This window comes from Argopecten irradians, chromosome 6 (assembly GCF_041381155.1).
Source record: "Argopecten irradians isolate NY chromosome 6, Ai_NY, whole genome shotgun sequence".
Taxonomy (NCBI): domain Eukaryota; kingdom Metazoa; phylum Mollusca; class Bivalvia; order Pectinida; family Pectinidae; genus Argopecten; species Argopecten irradians.
In genome coordinates, this window is record NC_091139.1 from 45,957,007 (window position 1) to 45,976,469 (window position 19,463).

The 19,463-nt window shown below is 38.0% G+C and overlaps 1 protein-coding gene across 1 annotated transcript in view; it reads left to right on the forward strand.

The window, feature by feature from the left end:
- LOC138326067 (spindle and centriole-associated protein 1-like) overlaps positions 1–19,463 on the forward strand; it is a 30,525-nt gene that overhangs the window by 2,666 nt on the left and 8,396 nt on the right. Inside the window, exons 2-13 of the mRNA XM_069272193.1 lie at positions 1,748–1,851; positions 2,385–2,432; positions 2,955–3,033; positions 3,195–3,280; positions 3,936–4,007; positions 4,248–4,303; positions 4,859–4,965; positions 5,470–5,676; positions 6,760–6,932; positions 7,284–7,433; positions 7,553–7,645; positions 16,268–16,360. Coding sequence (XP_069128294.1) covers positions 1,765–1,851; positions 2,385–2,432; positions 2,955–3,033; positions 3,195–3,280; positions 3,936–4,007; positions 4,248–4,303; positions 4,859–4,965; positions 5,470–5,676; positions 6,760–6,932; positions 7,284–7,433; positions 7,553–7,645; positions 16,268–16,360 — 1,251 coding nt within the window. The 5' untranslated portion in view covers positions 1,748–1,764. The remainder of the gene's footprint in view (positions 1–1,747; positions 1,852–2,384; positions 2,433–2,954; positions 3,034–3,194; positions 3,281–3,935; positions 4,008–4,247; positions 4,304–4,858; positions 4,966–5,469; positions 5,677–6,759; positions 6,933–7,283; positions 7,434–7,552; positions 7,646–16,267; positions 16,361–19,463) is intronic.

Genomic DNA, 19,463 nt, shown 5'->3' on the forward strand with positions numbered 1-19,463 from the left:
GAAGGATAGGGATATTCTACCCGAGGGTCACAGAATATCCCTATCCTTCATATCCACTTATGAAAGAGTATTTTTCTTTCATACCACGACGTTTTACTGCAATTTTACAACTATAATATCCCGCCATTTTGAAATAAATTCGAAGAAATCCACGACTGGAAGTCAATTTCCATACATGAAAAATTACGTGATATTTTCAACACAAATTCCGTTGCTTGCATCTTTTATAGTAAAACCAGTCAATTTTGTGAAAAAAATGTTAAAATTTTACCGAGGAAATAGATATTTTGTTGACGCCGTGACGTCACGAGGCTTTATTGCTTGGGTAGCCATGCAATACAGCCTCAGGCGACATGAGTGTATTGCCCTAGACCAGCCAGTATTACACATGTAGGTATGAAAGAAAAATGGGTTCCGTCCGTCCGTCCTTCCTTCCGTCTGTCCGTCTGTCCGTACGAATGGTTTCCGGAGCATAACTCTAAAACCAGTAGAGATATTTCCACGAAACTTCATACACACATTGGTCTTATGGTCTAGTAGTGCCTTTTGCTATTTTTAGGTTTTCATTTTTTGCATTTTTTCCGTAACCATGGAAACATTGCTGAAAATATCATATTTTTGTACCAGGTTCGTTTCCGGAGCATAACTCTAAAACCAGGAGAGATATTTCCACGAAACTTCATAGACACATTGGTCTTATGGTCTAGTAGTGCCTTTTGCTATTTTAAGGTTTTCACTTTTTGTACTTTTTTCTGTAACCATGGAAACATTGCTGAAAATGGCAGATTTTTGTGTAAGAATCGTTTCCGGAGCACAACTCTAAAACCAGCAGAGATATTTCCATGAAACTTCATAGACACATTGTTCTATGGTCTAGTAGTGCCTTTTGCTATTTTTAGGTTTTCACTTTTTGTGCTTTTTTCTGTAACCATAGAAACATTGCTGAAAATATCATATTTTTGTACCAGGTTCGTTTCCTCAGCATAACTGGAAAACCTGTTGAGATATATGCACGGAACTCCATAGGCACATTAGTCTTATGGTCTAGTAGTGCCTTTTGCTATTTTAAGGTTTTCACTTTTGTACTTTTTTCTGTAACCATGGAAACATTGCTGAAAATGGCAGATTTTTGTGTAAGAATCGTTTCCGGAGCACAACTCTAAAACCAGCAGAGATATTTCCATGAAACTTCATAGACACATTGTTCTTTGGTCTAGTAGTGCCTTTTGCTATTTTTAGGTTTTCACTTTTTGTGCTTTTTTCTGTAACCATAGAAACATTGCTGAAAATATCATATTTTTGTAGCAGGTTCATTTCCGGAGCATAACTCTAAAACCAGGAGAGATATTTCCACGAAACTTCATAGACACATTGGTCTTATGGTCTAGTAGTACCTTTTGCTATTTTTAGGTTTTCATTTTTTGCACTTTTTCCGTTACCATGGAAACATTGCTGAAAATATCATGGTAAATGGTAAATGTTACTTTGCAAAACTCCACCCATCTTTGTGTATATAGTCTAATATAAATGTCAAGGCTGTATACCTGATTCCACAATTGCAGCCCCGCTCTACTTGAATTATACTCCATCTTTCTTTAGCTCAACTTCCTTTTTCCTGTTTTTTTTTCATACACATAAGTCTCCACAATCAAACTTACTTCAGCTTTGATATCTCCATTGGCGGGGGATCTGAATGACTATGTCCTTGTTGATTATGAAAATTAATGCATTTGCTGTTCAATTTCAGACAATTCAACAAACAAAATGTCATTTGTTAGAGTGCGTCGAACCCATTCAGCTACAGGTATTCCTCGTAAGAAGAAACCGATGAGAAGAAAACCTGTCTGGGATGTGAGTAATACCTAATATCTTAGCTTTAATGAAACAGAGCACACTTTGGAAAAAAAGGTTTTAAAGAAAAATTTGGACAACATGAGAAGTTGATTTTTTAGCTTAAAATGATCCATTTTAAAGAAATGAAATAGAATGTACTAAAAAGTTGATTCATTTTTCGTCAATATTACCTTAGTATCATAACCGAATTGTGCGGAAAATGAACAAAGCATAATCAGGCATTGTTGGTTCTTGTATGTTACTTTGCAATAATGAATATTATTTAGGACAGAATTCATGGATTTTGAAGACTTCACACTTTAAAAACTTTTAGTTAGCATACATAAATCAAAAAAAGTTTTAACCTTATTTACTATTAGGAGAAATACCATGCCTAATTCTCCCATAGTTTATATAACTATCCATATAACTTAAAAACTATAATACAATTGTATAGTTTATTAGGATATTTCTGTTTTGAAAATGAAAAGGACGACTTTTTCATTTATATGAAATCATCATTTGAAAGGATTTTGTCTTTGTTTGTACAGGATACCGTTAATGATTTAACAACACTTAAAGCAACACCTGAAGAAATAGTAAGTTCAGTTTGATTACTGGGTAATAATTTATTTCAATGGATGTACATGAGCATTATTTGTATGAGGTATAATTATTTTATCAATCTACTCCAAAATAATATACCACAGGCAAACTGATCAATAAGGACCATCTAAAGGACAGAGGGAAAAGGTCTTTATATCCAGGTGGTCTTAATACACAGGTTGAATTGTGTTGGAATTGTGTTCATTTGGGACCATAGAAAAGTAATTTTATTAGGCAGGTGGTTATTATATAAAGGTGGTCGTTAAGGCAAGTTTTAGTTTAATTGATTACTTAGTATAAACATGTGACAATGAAGAATTGTTCAGATAATTAAAGGTTGTTTGTTAAAATGACAGAGTGGTGAGATTCCAATAGCTCTAAAACGGCAGGTTAAATATAGATGTGTTATTAAGATCTACTGAAAAAAAGACGAAAAAAAACTTGCTTAGTATTTCAATAGTGTCATATCATTATGGTATGTGTATTTTATTAAGATGTAAAATTTTCTACTGTAGGAATACAGGAAAGCATCTCACCAGTCAAAGCATGCCTTGGCTGCTCGGCTCCAAAGACAGAAAGACTTACAAAAATCAAGTAGGTGGTGTATGTTACATACCTGAACGCGACTTACAAAAGACAAGTAGCTGAACACTACCAATCTGATTTAAACTCTCATTGACAGCCATCTTCATATAGTGATTAGTCAATTAAAAAAAAAAAAATGTTGAAGATCTTTTTATGCATTTTTTTTTCAGAGAAAAAAGCAGCTGACCTGAGCATTTCTAATGCTGAAGCCAGACAACTTGCCATCATGAAAGAAGTTTTATATGACCAGCAACAGGTATTATACAATAGTGTATCTTTATGTACCTGCATAATTTGTTTTCCGATTATATTTTTTACACTCTGAGATTACCTTGAAAAACTCAGTAGTTAATTACCTCCATCATCTACAGCGAATATTTATTGCAATGCTGAAGGTCACTTTGACCTTGGCAATAATTTTAATAGGTCACTGTGAGCTCAGTAATATTTTTAATAGGCCACCGTGACCTTGTTAATAATTTTAAAAATATCTAAAATTGGTATTTAATTGATCTTGTTCTATTTAGGTAATTACTGGTACCCATATATTCCATCTTTGCATATTACAGAGTTAGCTCCCTTGCGGGCAGGTATCGATTGTAACCTCATTATTTTGTGAGCGCAATTTACATTGTTTTCTCCGAAACATATGATGTTACGCTCCCAAACACATGATGTCACAATCAATACCTACCTGCAAGTTCAGATAACTCTGTAATATGCAAATTCGGAATAGACAATATGAAATGCAACACAGGTAGGTCAATGTCATATTTATCCTAGGTTCAAAATGTTTGATAAAAAAGTATATGCCAAAGTGACATCACTTTTGCTTTAGTTTTTAAACCAAACAAAGACATGCAATAATCTATGGTTACAAAATTAAAACTAATCACTTAATTGTGTCTCAGTTTCAGCGTGCGATTGCCAAATCAGATAAGATGATGTCGTCTGTGAAGGACATGTTTGGCGATGATCCCAAGGTCTGTATAACAACAAAAATAACAACCGTCACTTCTTATCTAAAATTGTAATAAATATATGTTTTGCTAAAAATTTCATTTTGCAATGAAATTTAATGAAGTTTATTTATTGTTTAAATATTGGTGCATTTGTGTACTAAAATATTAAACCTCCATATGTCCAATAAATCACCATTAATGTATATGCTATAAATCTGTTTGATGCGAGCTAGTATGTTAAATATCTTCTTTTACTTTCAGAGATTTACAGGTTTTCCCAATGTCACAGCAGCTCCAGATCCTGATGGTATAGACAGGTAGGTATTTTTGCTGTTTTGTCCATATAGTCCATCCAAGGGAGTACCGCCTTGGCCAAGTGGTTAAGATGTCCCAAAATATTGCCACAAGCCCTCCACCTCTGCGTTGTGAGTTTGAATTCAATGTGGGACAATTGCCAGGTACTAAATGCTGATCAGTGTTATTTCTATGGTTACTCCGGCTTTCATTCACCAACAAACCTGGCACGTCCTTAAATTACCCTAGCTGTTATTGGTATGTTAAACTAATAAACTTCAGAACAAACAAAAAACATCGAAAGGACAAAGAAAAATGGTTCTATTACACAGGTCAATGCAAACCTTTAAAAAGACGACCCACGGACATCGTAAAAATTACATTTATAGCCATGTAGGCTTTTTACACAGGTCACATCAAATCTATATAAAGACCACCTAAGGGACACCGAAAAATAAAATGGTCTTTAGAACTTGAACATTTGTTATCCCAAGGAAAGTAGTATTCTGCTTAATTTATTTAGACTTTTCTGGTCTTATCATATAATTGATAAAACAATTTACAATATTCCATTACAGGACGGCCAGTCTGGTCGCTGACCACCCGGATATACGGACACGTATGGAAGCTCTAAGTCAGTCACTTATGGATGGTTCAGCACTCAATGACTTTGAGACAGACTCAGGTGTGTTGTCAGGACCTGATGAATTAATTGCATTTTGTAACTATTGTTAAGGAGCTGATACTTAGATCTAAAGAGTTCATCAAATATGAAAATGTGTGTCACACAACAAAATCTGGCTATCCTCATGAACGAGTTCATCAAATGTGAAAATGTGTGTCACACAACAAAATCTGGCTATCCTCATGAACGAGTTCATCAAATGTGAAAATGTGTGTCACACAACAAAATCTGGCTATCCTCATGAACGAGTTCATCAAATGTGAAAATGTGTGTCACACAACAAAATCTGGCTATCCTCATGAACGAGTTCATCAAATGTGAAAATGTGTGTCACACAAAAAAATCTGACTATCCTCATGACCTATAATATCACAGTTGACCTACATCCAAGAAAAAATTTAGACAATATATTGCTTATCAAGAACATGCAACTTTTACATTTTGTCCAGAACCTAGAAATGTTTGTGATTGAAAAATACTTGTTTTTATCATTTGTTCCAATAGATGATGAAGCAGTTGCTCCTGATCCAATTACATACCAACCTCAGATGAACATGGAGAGGTTTGAGAAATACCTGGCCCACGAGGAAAAGAATAACACTTTAAGTACCATCAGTGGTCAGGCCCAACTAAGTCAGCTGGCACAGGGTCCAATACAGAGTACCCAGATACAGGACCAGGCCAGTCTATACACCTCCATAGTAAGTCAGGGTCCAATACAGTACCCAGATACAGGACCCAGCAAGTCTATACACCTCCATAGGTAAGTCAGGGTTCAATACCCAGATACAGGACCCAGCAAGTCTATACACCTCCATAGGTAAGTCAGGGTCCAATACAGAGTACCCAGATACAGGACCCGGCCAGTCTACACACCTCCATAGGTAAGTCAGGGTCCAATACAGAGTACCCAGATACAGGACCCGGCCAGTCTACACACCTCCATAGGTAAGTCAGGGTCCAATACAGAGTACCCAGATACAGGACCCAGCAAGTCTATACACCTCCATAGGTAAGTCAGGGTTCAATACCCAGATACAGGACCCAGCAAGTCTACACACCTCCATAGGTAAGTCAGGGTCCAATACAGAGTACCCAGATACAGAACAAGGCCCAATCGATCCACTTTTGGAAACAGTTTTCGTACTCTTGAATTGGTATACTCATAAGATACTGGTAAATGGCAGAGCCAAGGGCATTTCTTGATTTATATTTTGTTCCAGACAGGTGAAATTTTAGTTTGGGGAACAAGAAAAGTCACAGGGGGCCAAGTCTGGCGAATATGCAGGGTGGGGGAGGACAGTGACCTTTTCTGCCTTCAAAAACTCTGTTACAATGCGCGCCTACAAATAGTCATATATGACATATGACCCTTCCCATATATATCACACACCTCACGATGAATATCCACCGGCTTTAAGCCAAGTAGAGACCTACCTTTGATATAGGCCCTAATTTCAATTACGTTTTCAACTCTCTTGCCAACCATATTTGTATAGAGTGTAACAAGTGCGCTACAAAACAATGTACACAGCACCAAGGTCAGTGTAATTGTGAGTGAGATATTTACCTATATCACGCTTCAGATATCAAGCTATTGCCACGAGGTAGTTTTACGCCCATTTAGCACTATTTCCATGAGATATTGCGCAAGTAACATTAATTTCGGAACATCCCTCGTATCTAACTGAAAGAAAAGGAATGTGCTGCCACTGTTTCTGTATATAATAAACAAAAGGTTGTTTCCCTTTAGATCAGTTAGGTGAACCTGTATGTTTTGTATTTCTATTTCAGGAACTGCATGTGAAACTCCTAAACGGAATCCAAATGAGTCTGTTTCAATTCTGAAAACTCCAAAATCTGCTATCAATGATACAAAAAAGATAAAGAAGACAAGAAAAAGGGTGGCTCCACCGAAATCTCCACACCAAAACATGTCGGCTTTCAACCTGACAGATCTACGCAAGGTAAGAAATTACACCGACTTAATCCGTCTACATCCTACTGGTATATACAAGTGCTAGATAAAAACTAACATCCATAAAATGTACAGAAAGAAATGTTTGTTTCAAAACTTTCATTGTTTTGTTGGTTACTATTAAAAACAATGAATTTGGTTTATATGTTATTGGAATAACTGTCCCTTAAGTCAACTGCAAATATTTCTACCCACGAAATACATTGAAAGCTATAAACCACAAGAAAATGTACCCGCAACCATTTCATGTTATACATTAAGTGATTGTCTTATCACAGATCAATTTTATGTTCCTCTATTGATACACTAATATTTGATATTGTTTTGTGTTGGTAACCAGGTGTTGGAGAATCTCCAGGATGAGATAGCCGAGTTTGAGAAGCAGACAGGACGTCGTGCACCTGCAGAACAACACCGACAAGAAACATTTTCAGGATATACACTGTCTCTGGTGGACTCCGTCACCAAACTTAGTCGCTATCTCAAGGAGGTAGGCAGCTTGTTTCTCAGTTGACTTAGTTTGTTAATTTTCAACAGTAGTCTGAGTAAATTACTCTTTAGGATATTATCTTATTTGTTGATTTGACTGAATGTCTTTTTTCTCCACAGAATGATCTGAGACTGAAGGCAGAGACCATGGTCAGGGAACAGTTAATGCAGGATGTGTCTCAACTAGCGGCACTTATAGACGCTCTAACATCTGTAAGTAACAGTTAATGTAGGATGTGTCTCAACTAACAGCACCTATAGACGCTCTAACATCTGTAAGTAACAGTTAATGTTGGAGGTGTCTCAACTAGCAGCACTTATAGACGCTCTAACATCTGTAAGTAACAGTTAATGTAGGAGGTGTCTCAACTAGTGGCACCTATAGACGCTCTAACATCTGTAAGTAACAGTTAATGTTGGAGGTGTCTCAACTAGCAGCACTTATAGACGCTCTTACATCTGTAAGTAACAGTTAATGTAGGATGTGTCTCAACTAGTGGCACCTATAGACGCTCTAACATCTGTAAGTAACAGTTAATGTAGGATGTGTCTCAACTAGTGGCACTTATAGACGCTCTAACATCTGTAAGTAACAGTTAATGTAGGATGTGTCTCAACTAGTGGCACCTATAGACGCTCTAACATCTGTAAGTAACAGTTAATGTAGGATGTGTCTCAACTAGCGGCACTTATAGCGCTCTAACATCTGTAAGTAACAGTTAATGTAGGATGTGTCTCAACTAGCACTATATGACGCTCTAACATCTGTAAGTAACAGTTATGTAGATGTGTCTCAACTAGTGGCACCTATAGACGCTCTAACATCTGTAAGTAACAGTTAATGTAGGATGTGTCTCAACTAACAGCACCTATAGACGCTCTAACATCTGTAAGTAACAGTTAATGTAGGATGTGTCTCAACTAACAGCACTATAGACGCTCTAATACATCTGTAAGTAACAGTTAATGTAGGATGTGTCTCAACTAGCAGCACTTATAGACGCTCTAACATCTGTAAGTAACAGTTAATGTAGGATGTGTCTCAACTAGCAGCACTTATAGACGCTCTAACATCTGTAAGTAACAGTTAATGTAGGATGTGTCTCAACTAGCAGCACTTATAGACGCTCTAACATCTGTAAGTAACAGTTAATGTAGGATGTGTCTCAACTACAGCACTTATAGACGCTCTAACATCTGTAAGTAACAGTTAATGTAGGATGTGTCTCAACTAGTGGCACCTATAGACGCTCTAACATCTGTAAGTAACAGTTAATGTAGGATGTGTCTCAACTAGTGGCACTTATAGACGCTCTTACATCTGTAAGTAACAGTTAATGCAGGATGTGTCTCAACTAGCGGCACTTATAGACGCTCTAACATCTGTAAGTAACAGTTAATGTAGGATGTGTCTCAACTAGTGGCACCTATAGACGCTCTAACATCTGTAAGTAACAGTTAATGTAGGATGTGTCTCAACTAGTGGCACTTATAGACGCTCTAACATCTGTAAGTAACAGTTAATGTAGGATGTGTCTCAACTAGCAGCACCTATAGACGCTCTAACATCTGTAAGTAACAGTTAATGTAGGATGTGTCTCAACTAGCGGCACCTATAGACGCTCTTACATCTGTAAGTAACAGTTAATGTAGGATGTGTCTCAACTAGCGGCACTTATAGACGCTCTAACATCTGTAAGTAACAGTTAATGTAGGATGTGTCTCAACTATGGCACTATAGACGCTCTAACATCTGTAAGTAACAGTTAATGTAGGATGTGTCTCAACTAGTGGCACTTATAGACGCTCTAACATCTGTAAGTAACAGTTAATGTAGGATGTGTCTCAACTAGTGGCACTATAGACGCTCTAACATCTGTAAGTAACAGTTAATGTAGGATGTGTCTCAACTAGTGGCACTATAGACGCTCTAACATCTGTAAGTAACAGTTAATGTAGGATGTGTCTCAACTATGGCACTTATAGACGCTCTAACATCTGTAAGTAACAGTTAATGTAGGATGTGTCTCAACTAGTGGCACCTATAGACGCTCTAACATCTGTAAGTAACAGTTAATGTAGGATGTGTCTCAACTAGTGGCACTTATAGACGCTCTAACATCTGTAAGTAACAGTTAATGTAGGATGTGTCTCAACTAGTGGCACTTATAGACGCTCTAACATCTGTAAGTAACAGTTAATGTAGGATGTGTCTCAACTAGGGCACACTTATAGACGCTCTAACATCTGTAAGTAACAGTTAATGTAGGATGTGTCTCAACTAGGGCACTTATAGACGCTCTAACATCTGTAAGTAACAGTTAATGTAGGATGTGTCTCAACTAGGGCACTTATAGACGCTCTAACATCTGTAAGTAACAGTTAATGTAGGATGTGTCTCAACTAGCAGCACTATAGACGCTCTAACATCTGTAAGTAACAGTTAATGTAGGATGTGTCTCAACTAGCAGCACTTATAGACACTCTAACATCTGTAAGTAACAGTTAATGTAGGATGTGTCTCAACAAGCGACAGTAATAGACGCTCTTACATCTGTAAGTAACAGTTAATGCATGATGTGTCTCAACTAGCGGCACTTATAGACGCTCTAACATCTGTAAGTAACAGTTAATGTAGGATGTGTCTCAACTAGCGGCACTTATAGACGCTCTAACATCTGTAAGTAACAGTTAATGTAGGATGTGTCTCAACTAGTGGCACTTATAGACGCTCTAACATCTGTAAGTAACAGTTAATGTAGGATGTGTCTCAACTAGTGGCACTTATAGACGCTCTAACATCTGTAAGTAACAGTTAATGTAGGATGTGTCTCAACTAGCAGCACTTATAGACGCTCTAACATCTGTAAGTAACAGTTAATGTAGGATGTGTCTCAACTAGTGGCACCTATAGACGCTCTAACATCTGTAAGTAACAGTTAATGTAGGATGTGTCTCAACTAGCAGCACTTATAGACGCTCTAACATCTGTAAGTAACAGTTAATGTAGGATGTGTCTCAACTAGCAGCACTTATAGACGCTCTAACATCTGTAAGTAACAGTTAATGTAGGATGTGTCTCAACTAGCAGCACTTATAGACGCTCTAACATCTGTAAGTAACAGTTAATGTAGGATGTGTCTCAACTAGTGGCACTTATAGACGCTCTAACATCTGTAAGTAACAGTTAATGTAGGATGTGTCTCAACTAGCAGCACCTATAGACGCTCTAACATCTGTAAGTAACAGTTAATGTAGGATGTGTCTCAACTAGCAGCACTTATAGACGCTCTAACATCTGTAAGTAACAGTTAATGTAGGATGTGTCTCAACTAGCAGCACTTATAGACGCTCTAACATCTGTAAGTAACAGTTAATGTAGGATGTGTCTCAACTAGCAGCACTTATAGACGCTCTAACATCTGTAAGTAACAGTTAATGTAGGATGTGTCTCAACTAGTGGCACTTATAGACGCTCTAACATCTGTAAGTAACAGTTAATGTAGGATGTGTCTCAACTAGCAGCACTTATAGACGCTCTAACATCTGTAAGTAACAGTTAATGTAGGATGTGTCTCAACTAGCAGCACTTATAGACGCTCTAACATCTGTAAGTAACAGTTAATGTAGGATGTGTCTCAACTAGCAGCACTTATAGACGCTCTAACATCTGTAAGTAACAGTTAATGTAGGATGTGTCTCAACTAGCAGCACTTATAGACGCTCTTACATCTGTAAGTAACAGTTAATGTAGGATGTGTCTCAACTAGTGGCACTTATAGACGCTCTAACATCTGTAAGTAACAGTTAATGTAGGATGTGTCTCAACTAGCAGCACTTATAGACGCTCTAACATCTGTAAGTAACAGTTAATGTAGGATGTGTCTCAACTAGTGGCACTTATAGACGCTCTAACATCTGTAAGTAACAGTTAATGTAGGATGTGTCTCAACTAGCAGCACTTATAGACGCTCTAACATCTGTAAGTAACAGTTAATGTAGGATGTGTCTCAACTACAGCACTTATAGACGCTCTAACATCTGTAAGTAACAGTTAATGTAGGATGTGTCTCAACTAGCAGCACTTATAGACGCTCTAACATCTGTAAGTAACAGTTAATGTAGGATGTGTCTCAACTAGCAGCACTTATAGACGCTCTAACATCTGTAAGTAACAGTTAATGTAGGATGTGTCTCAACTAGCAGCACTTATAGGCTAACATCTGTAAGTAACAGTTAATGTAGGATGTGTCTCAACTACTGCACTTATAGACGCTCTAACATCTGTAAGTAACAGTTAATGTAGGATGTGTCTCAACTACAGCACTTATAGACGCTCTAACATCTGTAAGTAACAGTTAATGTAGGATGTGTCTCAACTAGTGGCACCTATAGACGCTCTAACATCTGTAAGTAACAGTTAATGTAGGATGTGTCTCAACTAGCGCACTTATAGACGCTCTAACATCTGTAAGTAACAGTTAATGTAGGATGTGTCTCAACTAGCAGCACTTATAGACGCTCTAACATCTGTAAGTAACAGTTAATGTAGGATGTGTCTCAACTAGCATAAGTAAATCTGTAAGTAACAGTTAATGTAGGATGTGTCTCAACTAGCAGCACTTATAGACGCTCTAACATCTGTAAGTAACAGTTAATGTAGGATGTGTCTCAACTAGTGGCACTTATAGACGCTCTAACATCTGTAAGTAACAGTTAATGTAGGATGTGTCTCAACTAGCAGCACTTATAGACGCTCTAACATCTGTAAGTAACAGTTAATGTAGGATGTGTCTCAACTAGTGGCACTTATAGACGCTCTAACATCTGTAAGTAACAGTTAATGTAGGATGTGTCTCAACTAGCGGCACCTATAGACGCTCTAACATCTGTAAGTAACAGTTAATGTAGGATGTGTCTCAACTAGTGGCACTTATAGACGCTCTAACATCTGTAAGTAACAGTTAATGTAGGATGTGTCTCAACTAGTGGCACTTATAGACGCTCTAACATCTGTAAGTAACAGTTAATGTAGGATGTGTCTCAACTAGTGGCACCTATAGACGCTCTAACATCTGTAAGTAACAGTTAATGTAGGATGTGTCTCAACTAGACTTAACCTCTAAACGTAAGTAACAGTTAATGTGGAGTGTTAACTAGTGGCACTTATAGACGCTCTAACATCTGTAAGTAACAGTTAATGTAGGATGTGTCTCAACTAGTGGCACTTATAGACGCTCTAACATCTGTAAGTAACAGTTAATGTAGGATGTGTCTCAACTAGTGGCACCTATAGACGCTCTAACATCTGTAAGTAACAGTTAATGTAGGATGTGTCTCAACTAGGCACTTATAGACGCTCTAACATCTGTAAGTAACAGTTAATGTAGGATGTGTCTCAACTAGTGGCACTTATAGACGCTCTAACATCTGTAAGTAACAGTTAATGTTGGAGGTGTCTCAACTAGCAGCACTTATAGACGCTCTAACATCTGTAAGTAACAGTTAATGTTGGAGGTGTCTCAACTAGTGGCACTATAGACGCTCTAACATCTGTAAGTAACAGTTAATGTAGGATGTGTCTCAACTAGTGGCACCTATAGACGCTCTAACATCTGTAAGTAACAGTTAATGTAGGATGTGTCTCAACTAGCAGCACTTATAGACGCTCTAACATCTGTAAGTAACAGTTAATGTAGGATGTGTCTCAACTAGTGGCACCTATAGACGCTCTAACATCTGTAAGTAACAGTTAATGTAGGATGTGTCTCAACTAGTGGCACTTATAGACGCTCTAACATCTGTAAGTAACAGTTAATGTAGGATGTGTCTCAACTAGTGGCACCTATAGACGCTCTAACATCTGTAAGTAACAGTTAATGTAGGATGTGTCTCAACTAGTGGCACCTATAGACGCTCTAACATCTGTAAGTAACAGTTAATGTAGGATGTGTCTCAACTAGTGGCACTTATAGACGCTCTAACATCTGTAAGTAACAGTTAATGTAGGATGTGTCTCAACTAGCAGCACTTATAGACGCTCTAACATCTGTAAGTAACAGTTAATGTAGGATGTGTCTCAACTAGTGGCACCTATAGACGCTCTAACATCTGTAAGTAACAGTTAATGTAGGATGTGTCTCAACTAACAGCACCTATAGACGCTCTAACATCTGTAAGTAACAGTTAATGTAGGATGTGTCTCAACTAGTGGCACTTATAGACGCTCTAACATCTGTAAGTAACAGTTAATGTAGGATGTGTCTCAACTAGCAGCACTTATAGACGCTCTAACATCTGTAAGTAACAGTTAATGTAGGATGTGTCTCAACTAGTGGCACCTATAGACGCTCTAACATCTGTAAGTAACAGTTAATGTAGGATGTGTCTCAACTAGTGGCACTTATAGACGCTCTAACATCTGTAAGTAACAGTTAATGTAGGATGTGTCTCAACTAGTGGCACCTATAGACGCTCTAACATCTGTAAGTAACAGTTAATGTAGGATGTGTCTCAACTAGCGGCACCTATAGACGCTCTAACATCTGTAAGTAACAGTTAATGTAGGATGTGTCTCAACTAGCAGCACTTATAGACGCTCTAACATCTGTAAGTAACAGTTAATGTAGGATGTGTCTCAACTAGCGGCACTTATAGACGCTCTAACATCTGTAAGTAACAGTTAATGTAGGATGTGTCTCAACTAGTGGCACCTATAGATGCTCTAACATCTGTAAGTAACAGTTAATGTAGGATGTGTCTCAACTAGCGGCACTTATAGACGCTCTAACATCTGTAAGTAACAGTTAATGTAGGATGTGTCTCAACTAGCAGCACTTATAGACGCTCTAACATCTGTAAGTAACAGTTAATGTAGGATGTGTCTCAACTAGCGGCACCTATAGACGCTCTAACATCTGTAAGTAACAGTTAATGTAGGAGTGTGTCTCAACTAGCAGCACCTATAGACGCTCTAACATCTGTAAGTAACAGTTAATGTAGGAGTGTCTCAACTAGTGGCACCTATATGCGCTCTAACATCTGTAAGTAACAGTTAATGTAGGATGTGTCTCAACAAGCGACAGTAATAGACACTCTTACATCTGTAAGTAACAGTTAATGTAGGATGTGTCTCAACTAGCAGCACTTATAGACGCTCTAACATCTGTAAGTAACAGTTAATGTAGGAGGTGTCTCAACTAGTGGCACCTATAGACGCTCTAACATCTGTAAGTAACAGTTAATGTAGGATGTGTCTCAACTAGCAGCACTTATATACGCTCTAACATCTGTAAGTAACAGTTACTGTAGGATGTGTCTCAACTAGTGGCACCTATAGGCGCTCTAACATCTGTAAGTAACAGTTAATGTAGGATGTGTCTCAACAAGCGACAGTAATAGACGCTCTAACATCTGTAAGTAACAGTTAATGTAGGATGTGTCTCAACTAGCGGCACCTATAGATGCTCTAACATCTGTAAGTAACAGTTAATGTAGGATGTGTCTCAACTAGTGGCACATATAGGCGCTCTAACATCTGTAAGTAACAGTTAATGTAGGATGTGTCTCAACAAGCGACAGTAATAGACGCTCTAACATCTGTAAGTAACAGTTAATGTAGGATGTGTCTCAACAAGCGACAGTAATAGACGCTCTTACATCTGTAAGTAACAGTTAATGCATGATGTGTCTCAACTAGCGGCACTTATAGACGCTCTAACATCTGTAAGTAACAGTTAATGTAGGATGTGTCTCAACTAGTGGCACCTATAGACGCTCTAACATCTGTAAGTAACAGTTAATGTAGGATGTGTCTCAACTAGTGGCACTTATAGACGCTCTAACATCTGTAAGTAACAGTTAATGTAGGATGTGTCTCAACTAGCAGCACCTATAGACGCTCTAACATCTGTAAGTAACAGTTAATGTAGGATGTGTCTCAACTAGCGGCACTTATAGACGCTCTAACATCTGTAAGTAACAGTTAATGTAGGATGTATCTCAACTAGCGGCACTGATAACCGTCTAAGATCTGTAAGTAACAGTTAATGTAGGATGTGTCTCAACTAGCAGCACTTATAGACGCTCTAACATCTGTAAGTAACAGTTAATGTAGGATGTGTCTCAACTAGTGGCACCTATAGACGCTCTAACATCTGTAAGTAACAGTTAATGTAGGATTGTCTCAACTAGCAGCACTTATAGACGCTCTAACATCTGTAAGTAACAGTTAATGCAGGATGTGTCTCAACTAGTGGCACCTATAGACGCTCTAAGTTAGACCGTCATCTGCAAAATGCAGGTTATCAATTAAGCACATACGAAAAATGCACACGGCCATTTCTAGCTTCAAGTTTCAAGTTTTATTTACTTCTAAGACACACCAGTTTAAAAAGCATGATGTTGGACAGGTGTAAACTTGAAACTAAATTAACAGTTTAACTAATTCCAATGAAACTATTTTATATAAATATAACTGGTCGTTGAATGCTATCAAATCGTAAAAAGGAAAAATTGAAAATATTGTGATAGAAGATAAAATTTAATAAATCAACTAAATATGTAATCGAATGTAATTGAAAGTAATTTCAATTACTTTTTGTAAAGTAATCGATTGTAATCGATTACAGGTCAATGGTACCTGTAATCGATTATTAATCAATTACAGCATTTTCTCCCAAGTAATCGATTATTAATTAATTACATTTTGAAGTAATTGTGCCCATGCCTGGCTCTAACATCTGTAAGTAACAGTTAATACCACACTATATGTAATAAGAACATACCACACTATATCATCTTCATTTTAGTAATTATAATGTATTCTTATTCCAGGACATTATTTTAACTCAGGACGAATCAGCTAAACTGAAGAATGAATTTACGAAATACAAGCTTGAAACTCAAAGTGAAATACAACATCTTAAGGTACTGAAGAATTCTAAAAAAATTTATTTGCTATTAATTAGCATTCATGGTGGAGACTGTTTGTTCAATATGTGTCATGTATTGTGATATACTGTGATATTTGGAAGAACTTTTATGGAGCAGAATAGAAAAATAGACATTGATTTGTTAGGTTACATTATTTACAAATCAAGAAATTAAGCTCTGGATGCTTAAGAATCTGTGGCAAATCACTATAAATGTCTTTCCCAGACAAAAGTGATATTTTATTTCGCAGTTTTCCAGAACAATACCGCAATATCTGTAGGGATGTTTAGGTGACATCAGTTCCCAAACGATACAGCAATATCTGCAGCGATGTTGAGGTGACATCAGTTCCCAAACGATACAGCACTATCTGTAGGGATGTTAATGTGACATCAGTTCCTAAACGATACAGCAATATCTGTAGGGATGTTAATGTGACATCAGTTCCCAAACAATACAGCAATATCTGTAGGGATGTTAATGTGACATCAGTTCCCAAACAATACAGCAACATCTGTAGGGATGTTTAGGTGACATCAGTTCCCAAACGATACAGCAATATCTGCAGAGATGTTGAGGTGACATCAGTTCCCAAACAATACAGCAATATCTGTAGGGATGTTTAGGTGACATCAGTTCCCAAACGATACAGCAATATCTGCAGAGATGTTGAGGCGACATCAGTTCCCAAACAATACAGCAACATCTGTAGGGATGTTTAGGTGACATCAGTTCCCAAACGATACAGCAATATCTGCAGAGATGTTGAGGTGACATCAGTTCCCAAACAATACAGCAATATCTGTAGGGATGTTTAGGTGACATCAGTTCCCAAACGATACAGCAATATCTGCAGAGATGTTGAGGCGACATCAGTTCCCAAACAATACAGCAACATCTGTAGGGATGTTTAGGTGACATCAGTTCCCAAACGATACAGCAATATCTGCAGAGATGTTGAGGTGACATCAGTTCCCAAACAATACAGCAACATCTGTAGGGATGTTATTGTGACATCAGTTCCCAAACGATACAGCAATATCTGTAGGGATGTTTAGGTGACATCAGTTCCCAAACGATACAGCAATATCTGCAGAGATGTTGAGGTGACATCATTTCCCAAACAATACAGCAACATCTGTAGGGATGTTGAGGTGACATTAGTTCCCAAACAATACAGCAACATCTGTAGGGATGTTAATGTGACATCAGTTCCCAAACGATACAGCAATATCTGTAGGGATGTTTAGGTGACATCAGTTCCCAAACGATACAGCAATATCTGCAGAGATGTTGAGGTGACATCATTTCCCAAACAATACAGCAACATCTGTAGGGATGTTTAGGTGACATCAGTTCCCAAACGATACAGCAATATTTGCAGAGATGTTGAGGTGACATCAGTTCCCAAACAATACAGCAACATCTGTAGGGATGTTTAGGTGACATCAGTTCCCAAACAATACAGCAACATCTGTAGGGATGTTTAGGTGACATCAGTTCCCAAACGATACAGCAATATCTGTAGGGATGTTAATGTGACATCAGTTCCCAAACGATACAGCAATATCTGTAGGGATGTTTAGGTGACATCAGTTCCCAAACGATACAGCAATATCTGTAGGGATGTTAATGTGACATCAGTTCCCAAACGATACAGCAATATCTGCAGAGATGTTGAGGTGACATCAGTTCCCAAACGATACAGCAATATCTGTAGAGATGTTGAGGTGACATCAGTTCCCAAACAATACAGCAACATCTGTAGGGATGTTTAGGTGACATCAGTTCCCAAACGATACAGCAATATCTGCAGAGATGTTGAGGTGACATCAGTTCCCAAACAATACAGCAACATCTGTAGGGATGTTTAGGTGACATCAGTTCCCAAACGATACAGCAATATCTGCAGAGATGTTGAGGTGACATCAGTTCCCAAACGATACAGCAATATCTGTAGGGTGTTTAGGTGACTTCAGTTCTCAAACGATACAGCAATATCTGCAGAGATGTTTAGGTGACATCAGTTCCCAAACGATACAGCAATATCTGCAGAGATGTTGAGGTGACATCAGTTCCCAAACAATACAGCAACATCTGTAGGGATGTTTAGGTGACATCAGTTCCCAAACGATACAGCAATATCTGTAGGGATGTTTAGGTGACATCAGTTCCCAAACGATACAGCAATATCTGCAGAGATGTTGAGGTGACATCAGTTCCCATTACAATACGGCAACATCTGCAGGGATGTTTAGGTGACATCAGTTCCCAAACGATACAGCAATATCTGTAGGGATGTTAATGTGATATCAGTTCCAAAACGATACAGCAATATCTGTAGGGATGTTTAGGTGACATCAGTTTCCCAAACGATACAGCAATATCTGTAGGGATGTTAAGGTGACATCAGTTCCCAAACGATACAGCAACATCTGTAGGGATGTTAATGTGACATCAGTTCCCAAACGATACAGCAACATCTGTAGGGATGTTTAGGTGACATCAGTTCCCAAACGATACAGCAATATCTGTAGGGATGTTTAGGTGACATCAGTTCCCAAACAATACAGCAACATCTGTAGGGATGTTTAGGTGACATCAGTTCCCAAACGATACAGCAATATCTGCAGAGATGTTTAGGTGACATCAGTTCCCAAACGATACAGCAACATCTGTAGGGATGTTTAGGTGACATCAGTTCCCAAACGATACAGCAATATCTGTAGGGATGTTAAGGTGACATCAGTTCCCAAACGATACAGCAATATCTGTAGGGATGTTTAGGTGACATCAGTTCCCAAACGATACAGCAATATCTGTAGGGATGTTTAGGTGACATCAGTTCCCAAACGATACAGCAATATCTGCAGAGATGTTGAGGTGACATCAGTTCCCAAACAATACAGCAACATCTGTAGGGATGTTTAGGTGACATCAGTTCCCAAACGATACAGCAATATCTGCAGAGATGTTGAGGTGACATCAGTTCCCAAACAATACAGCAACATCTGTAGGGATGTTTAGGTGACATCAGTTCCCAAACGATACAGCAATATCTGTAGGGATGTTTAGGTGACATCAGTTCCCAAACGAT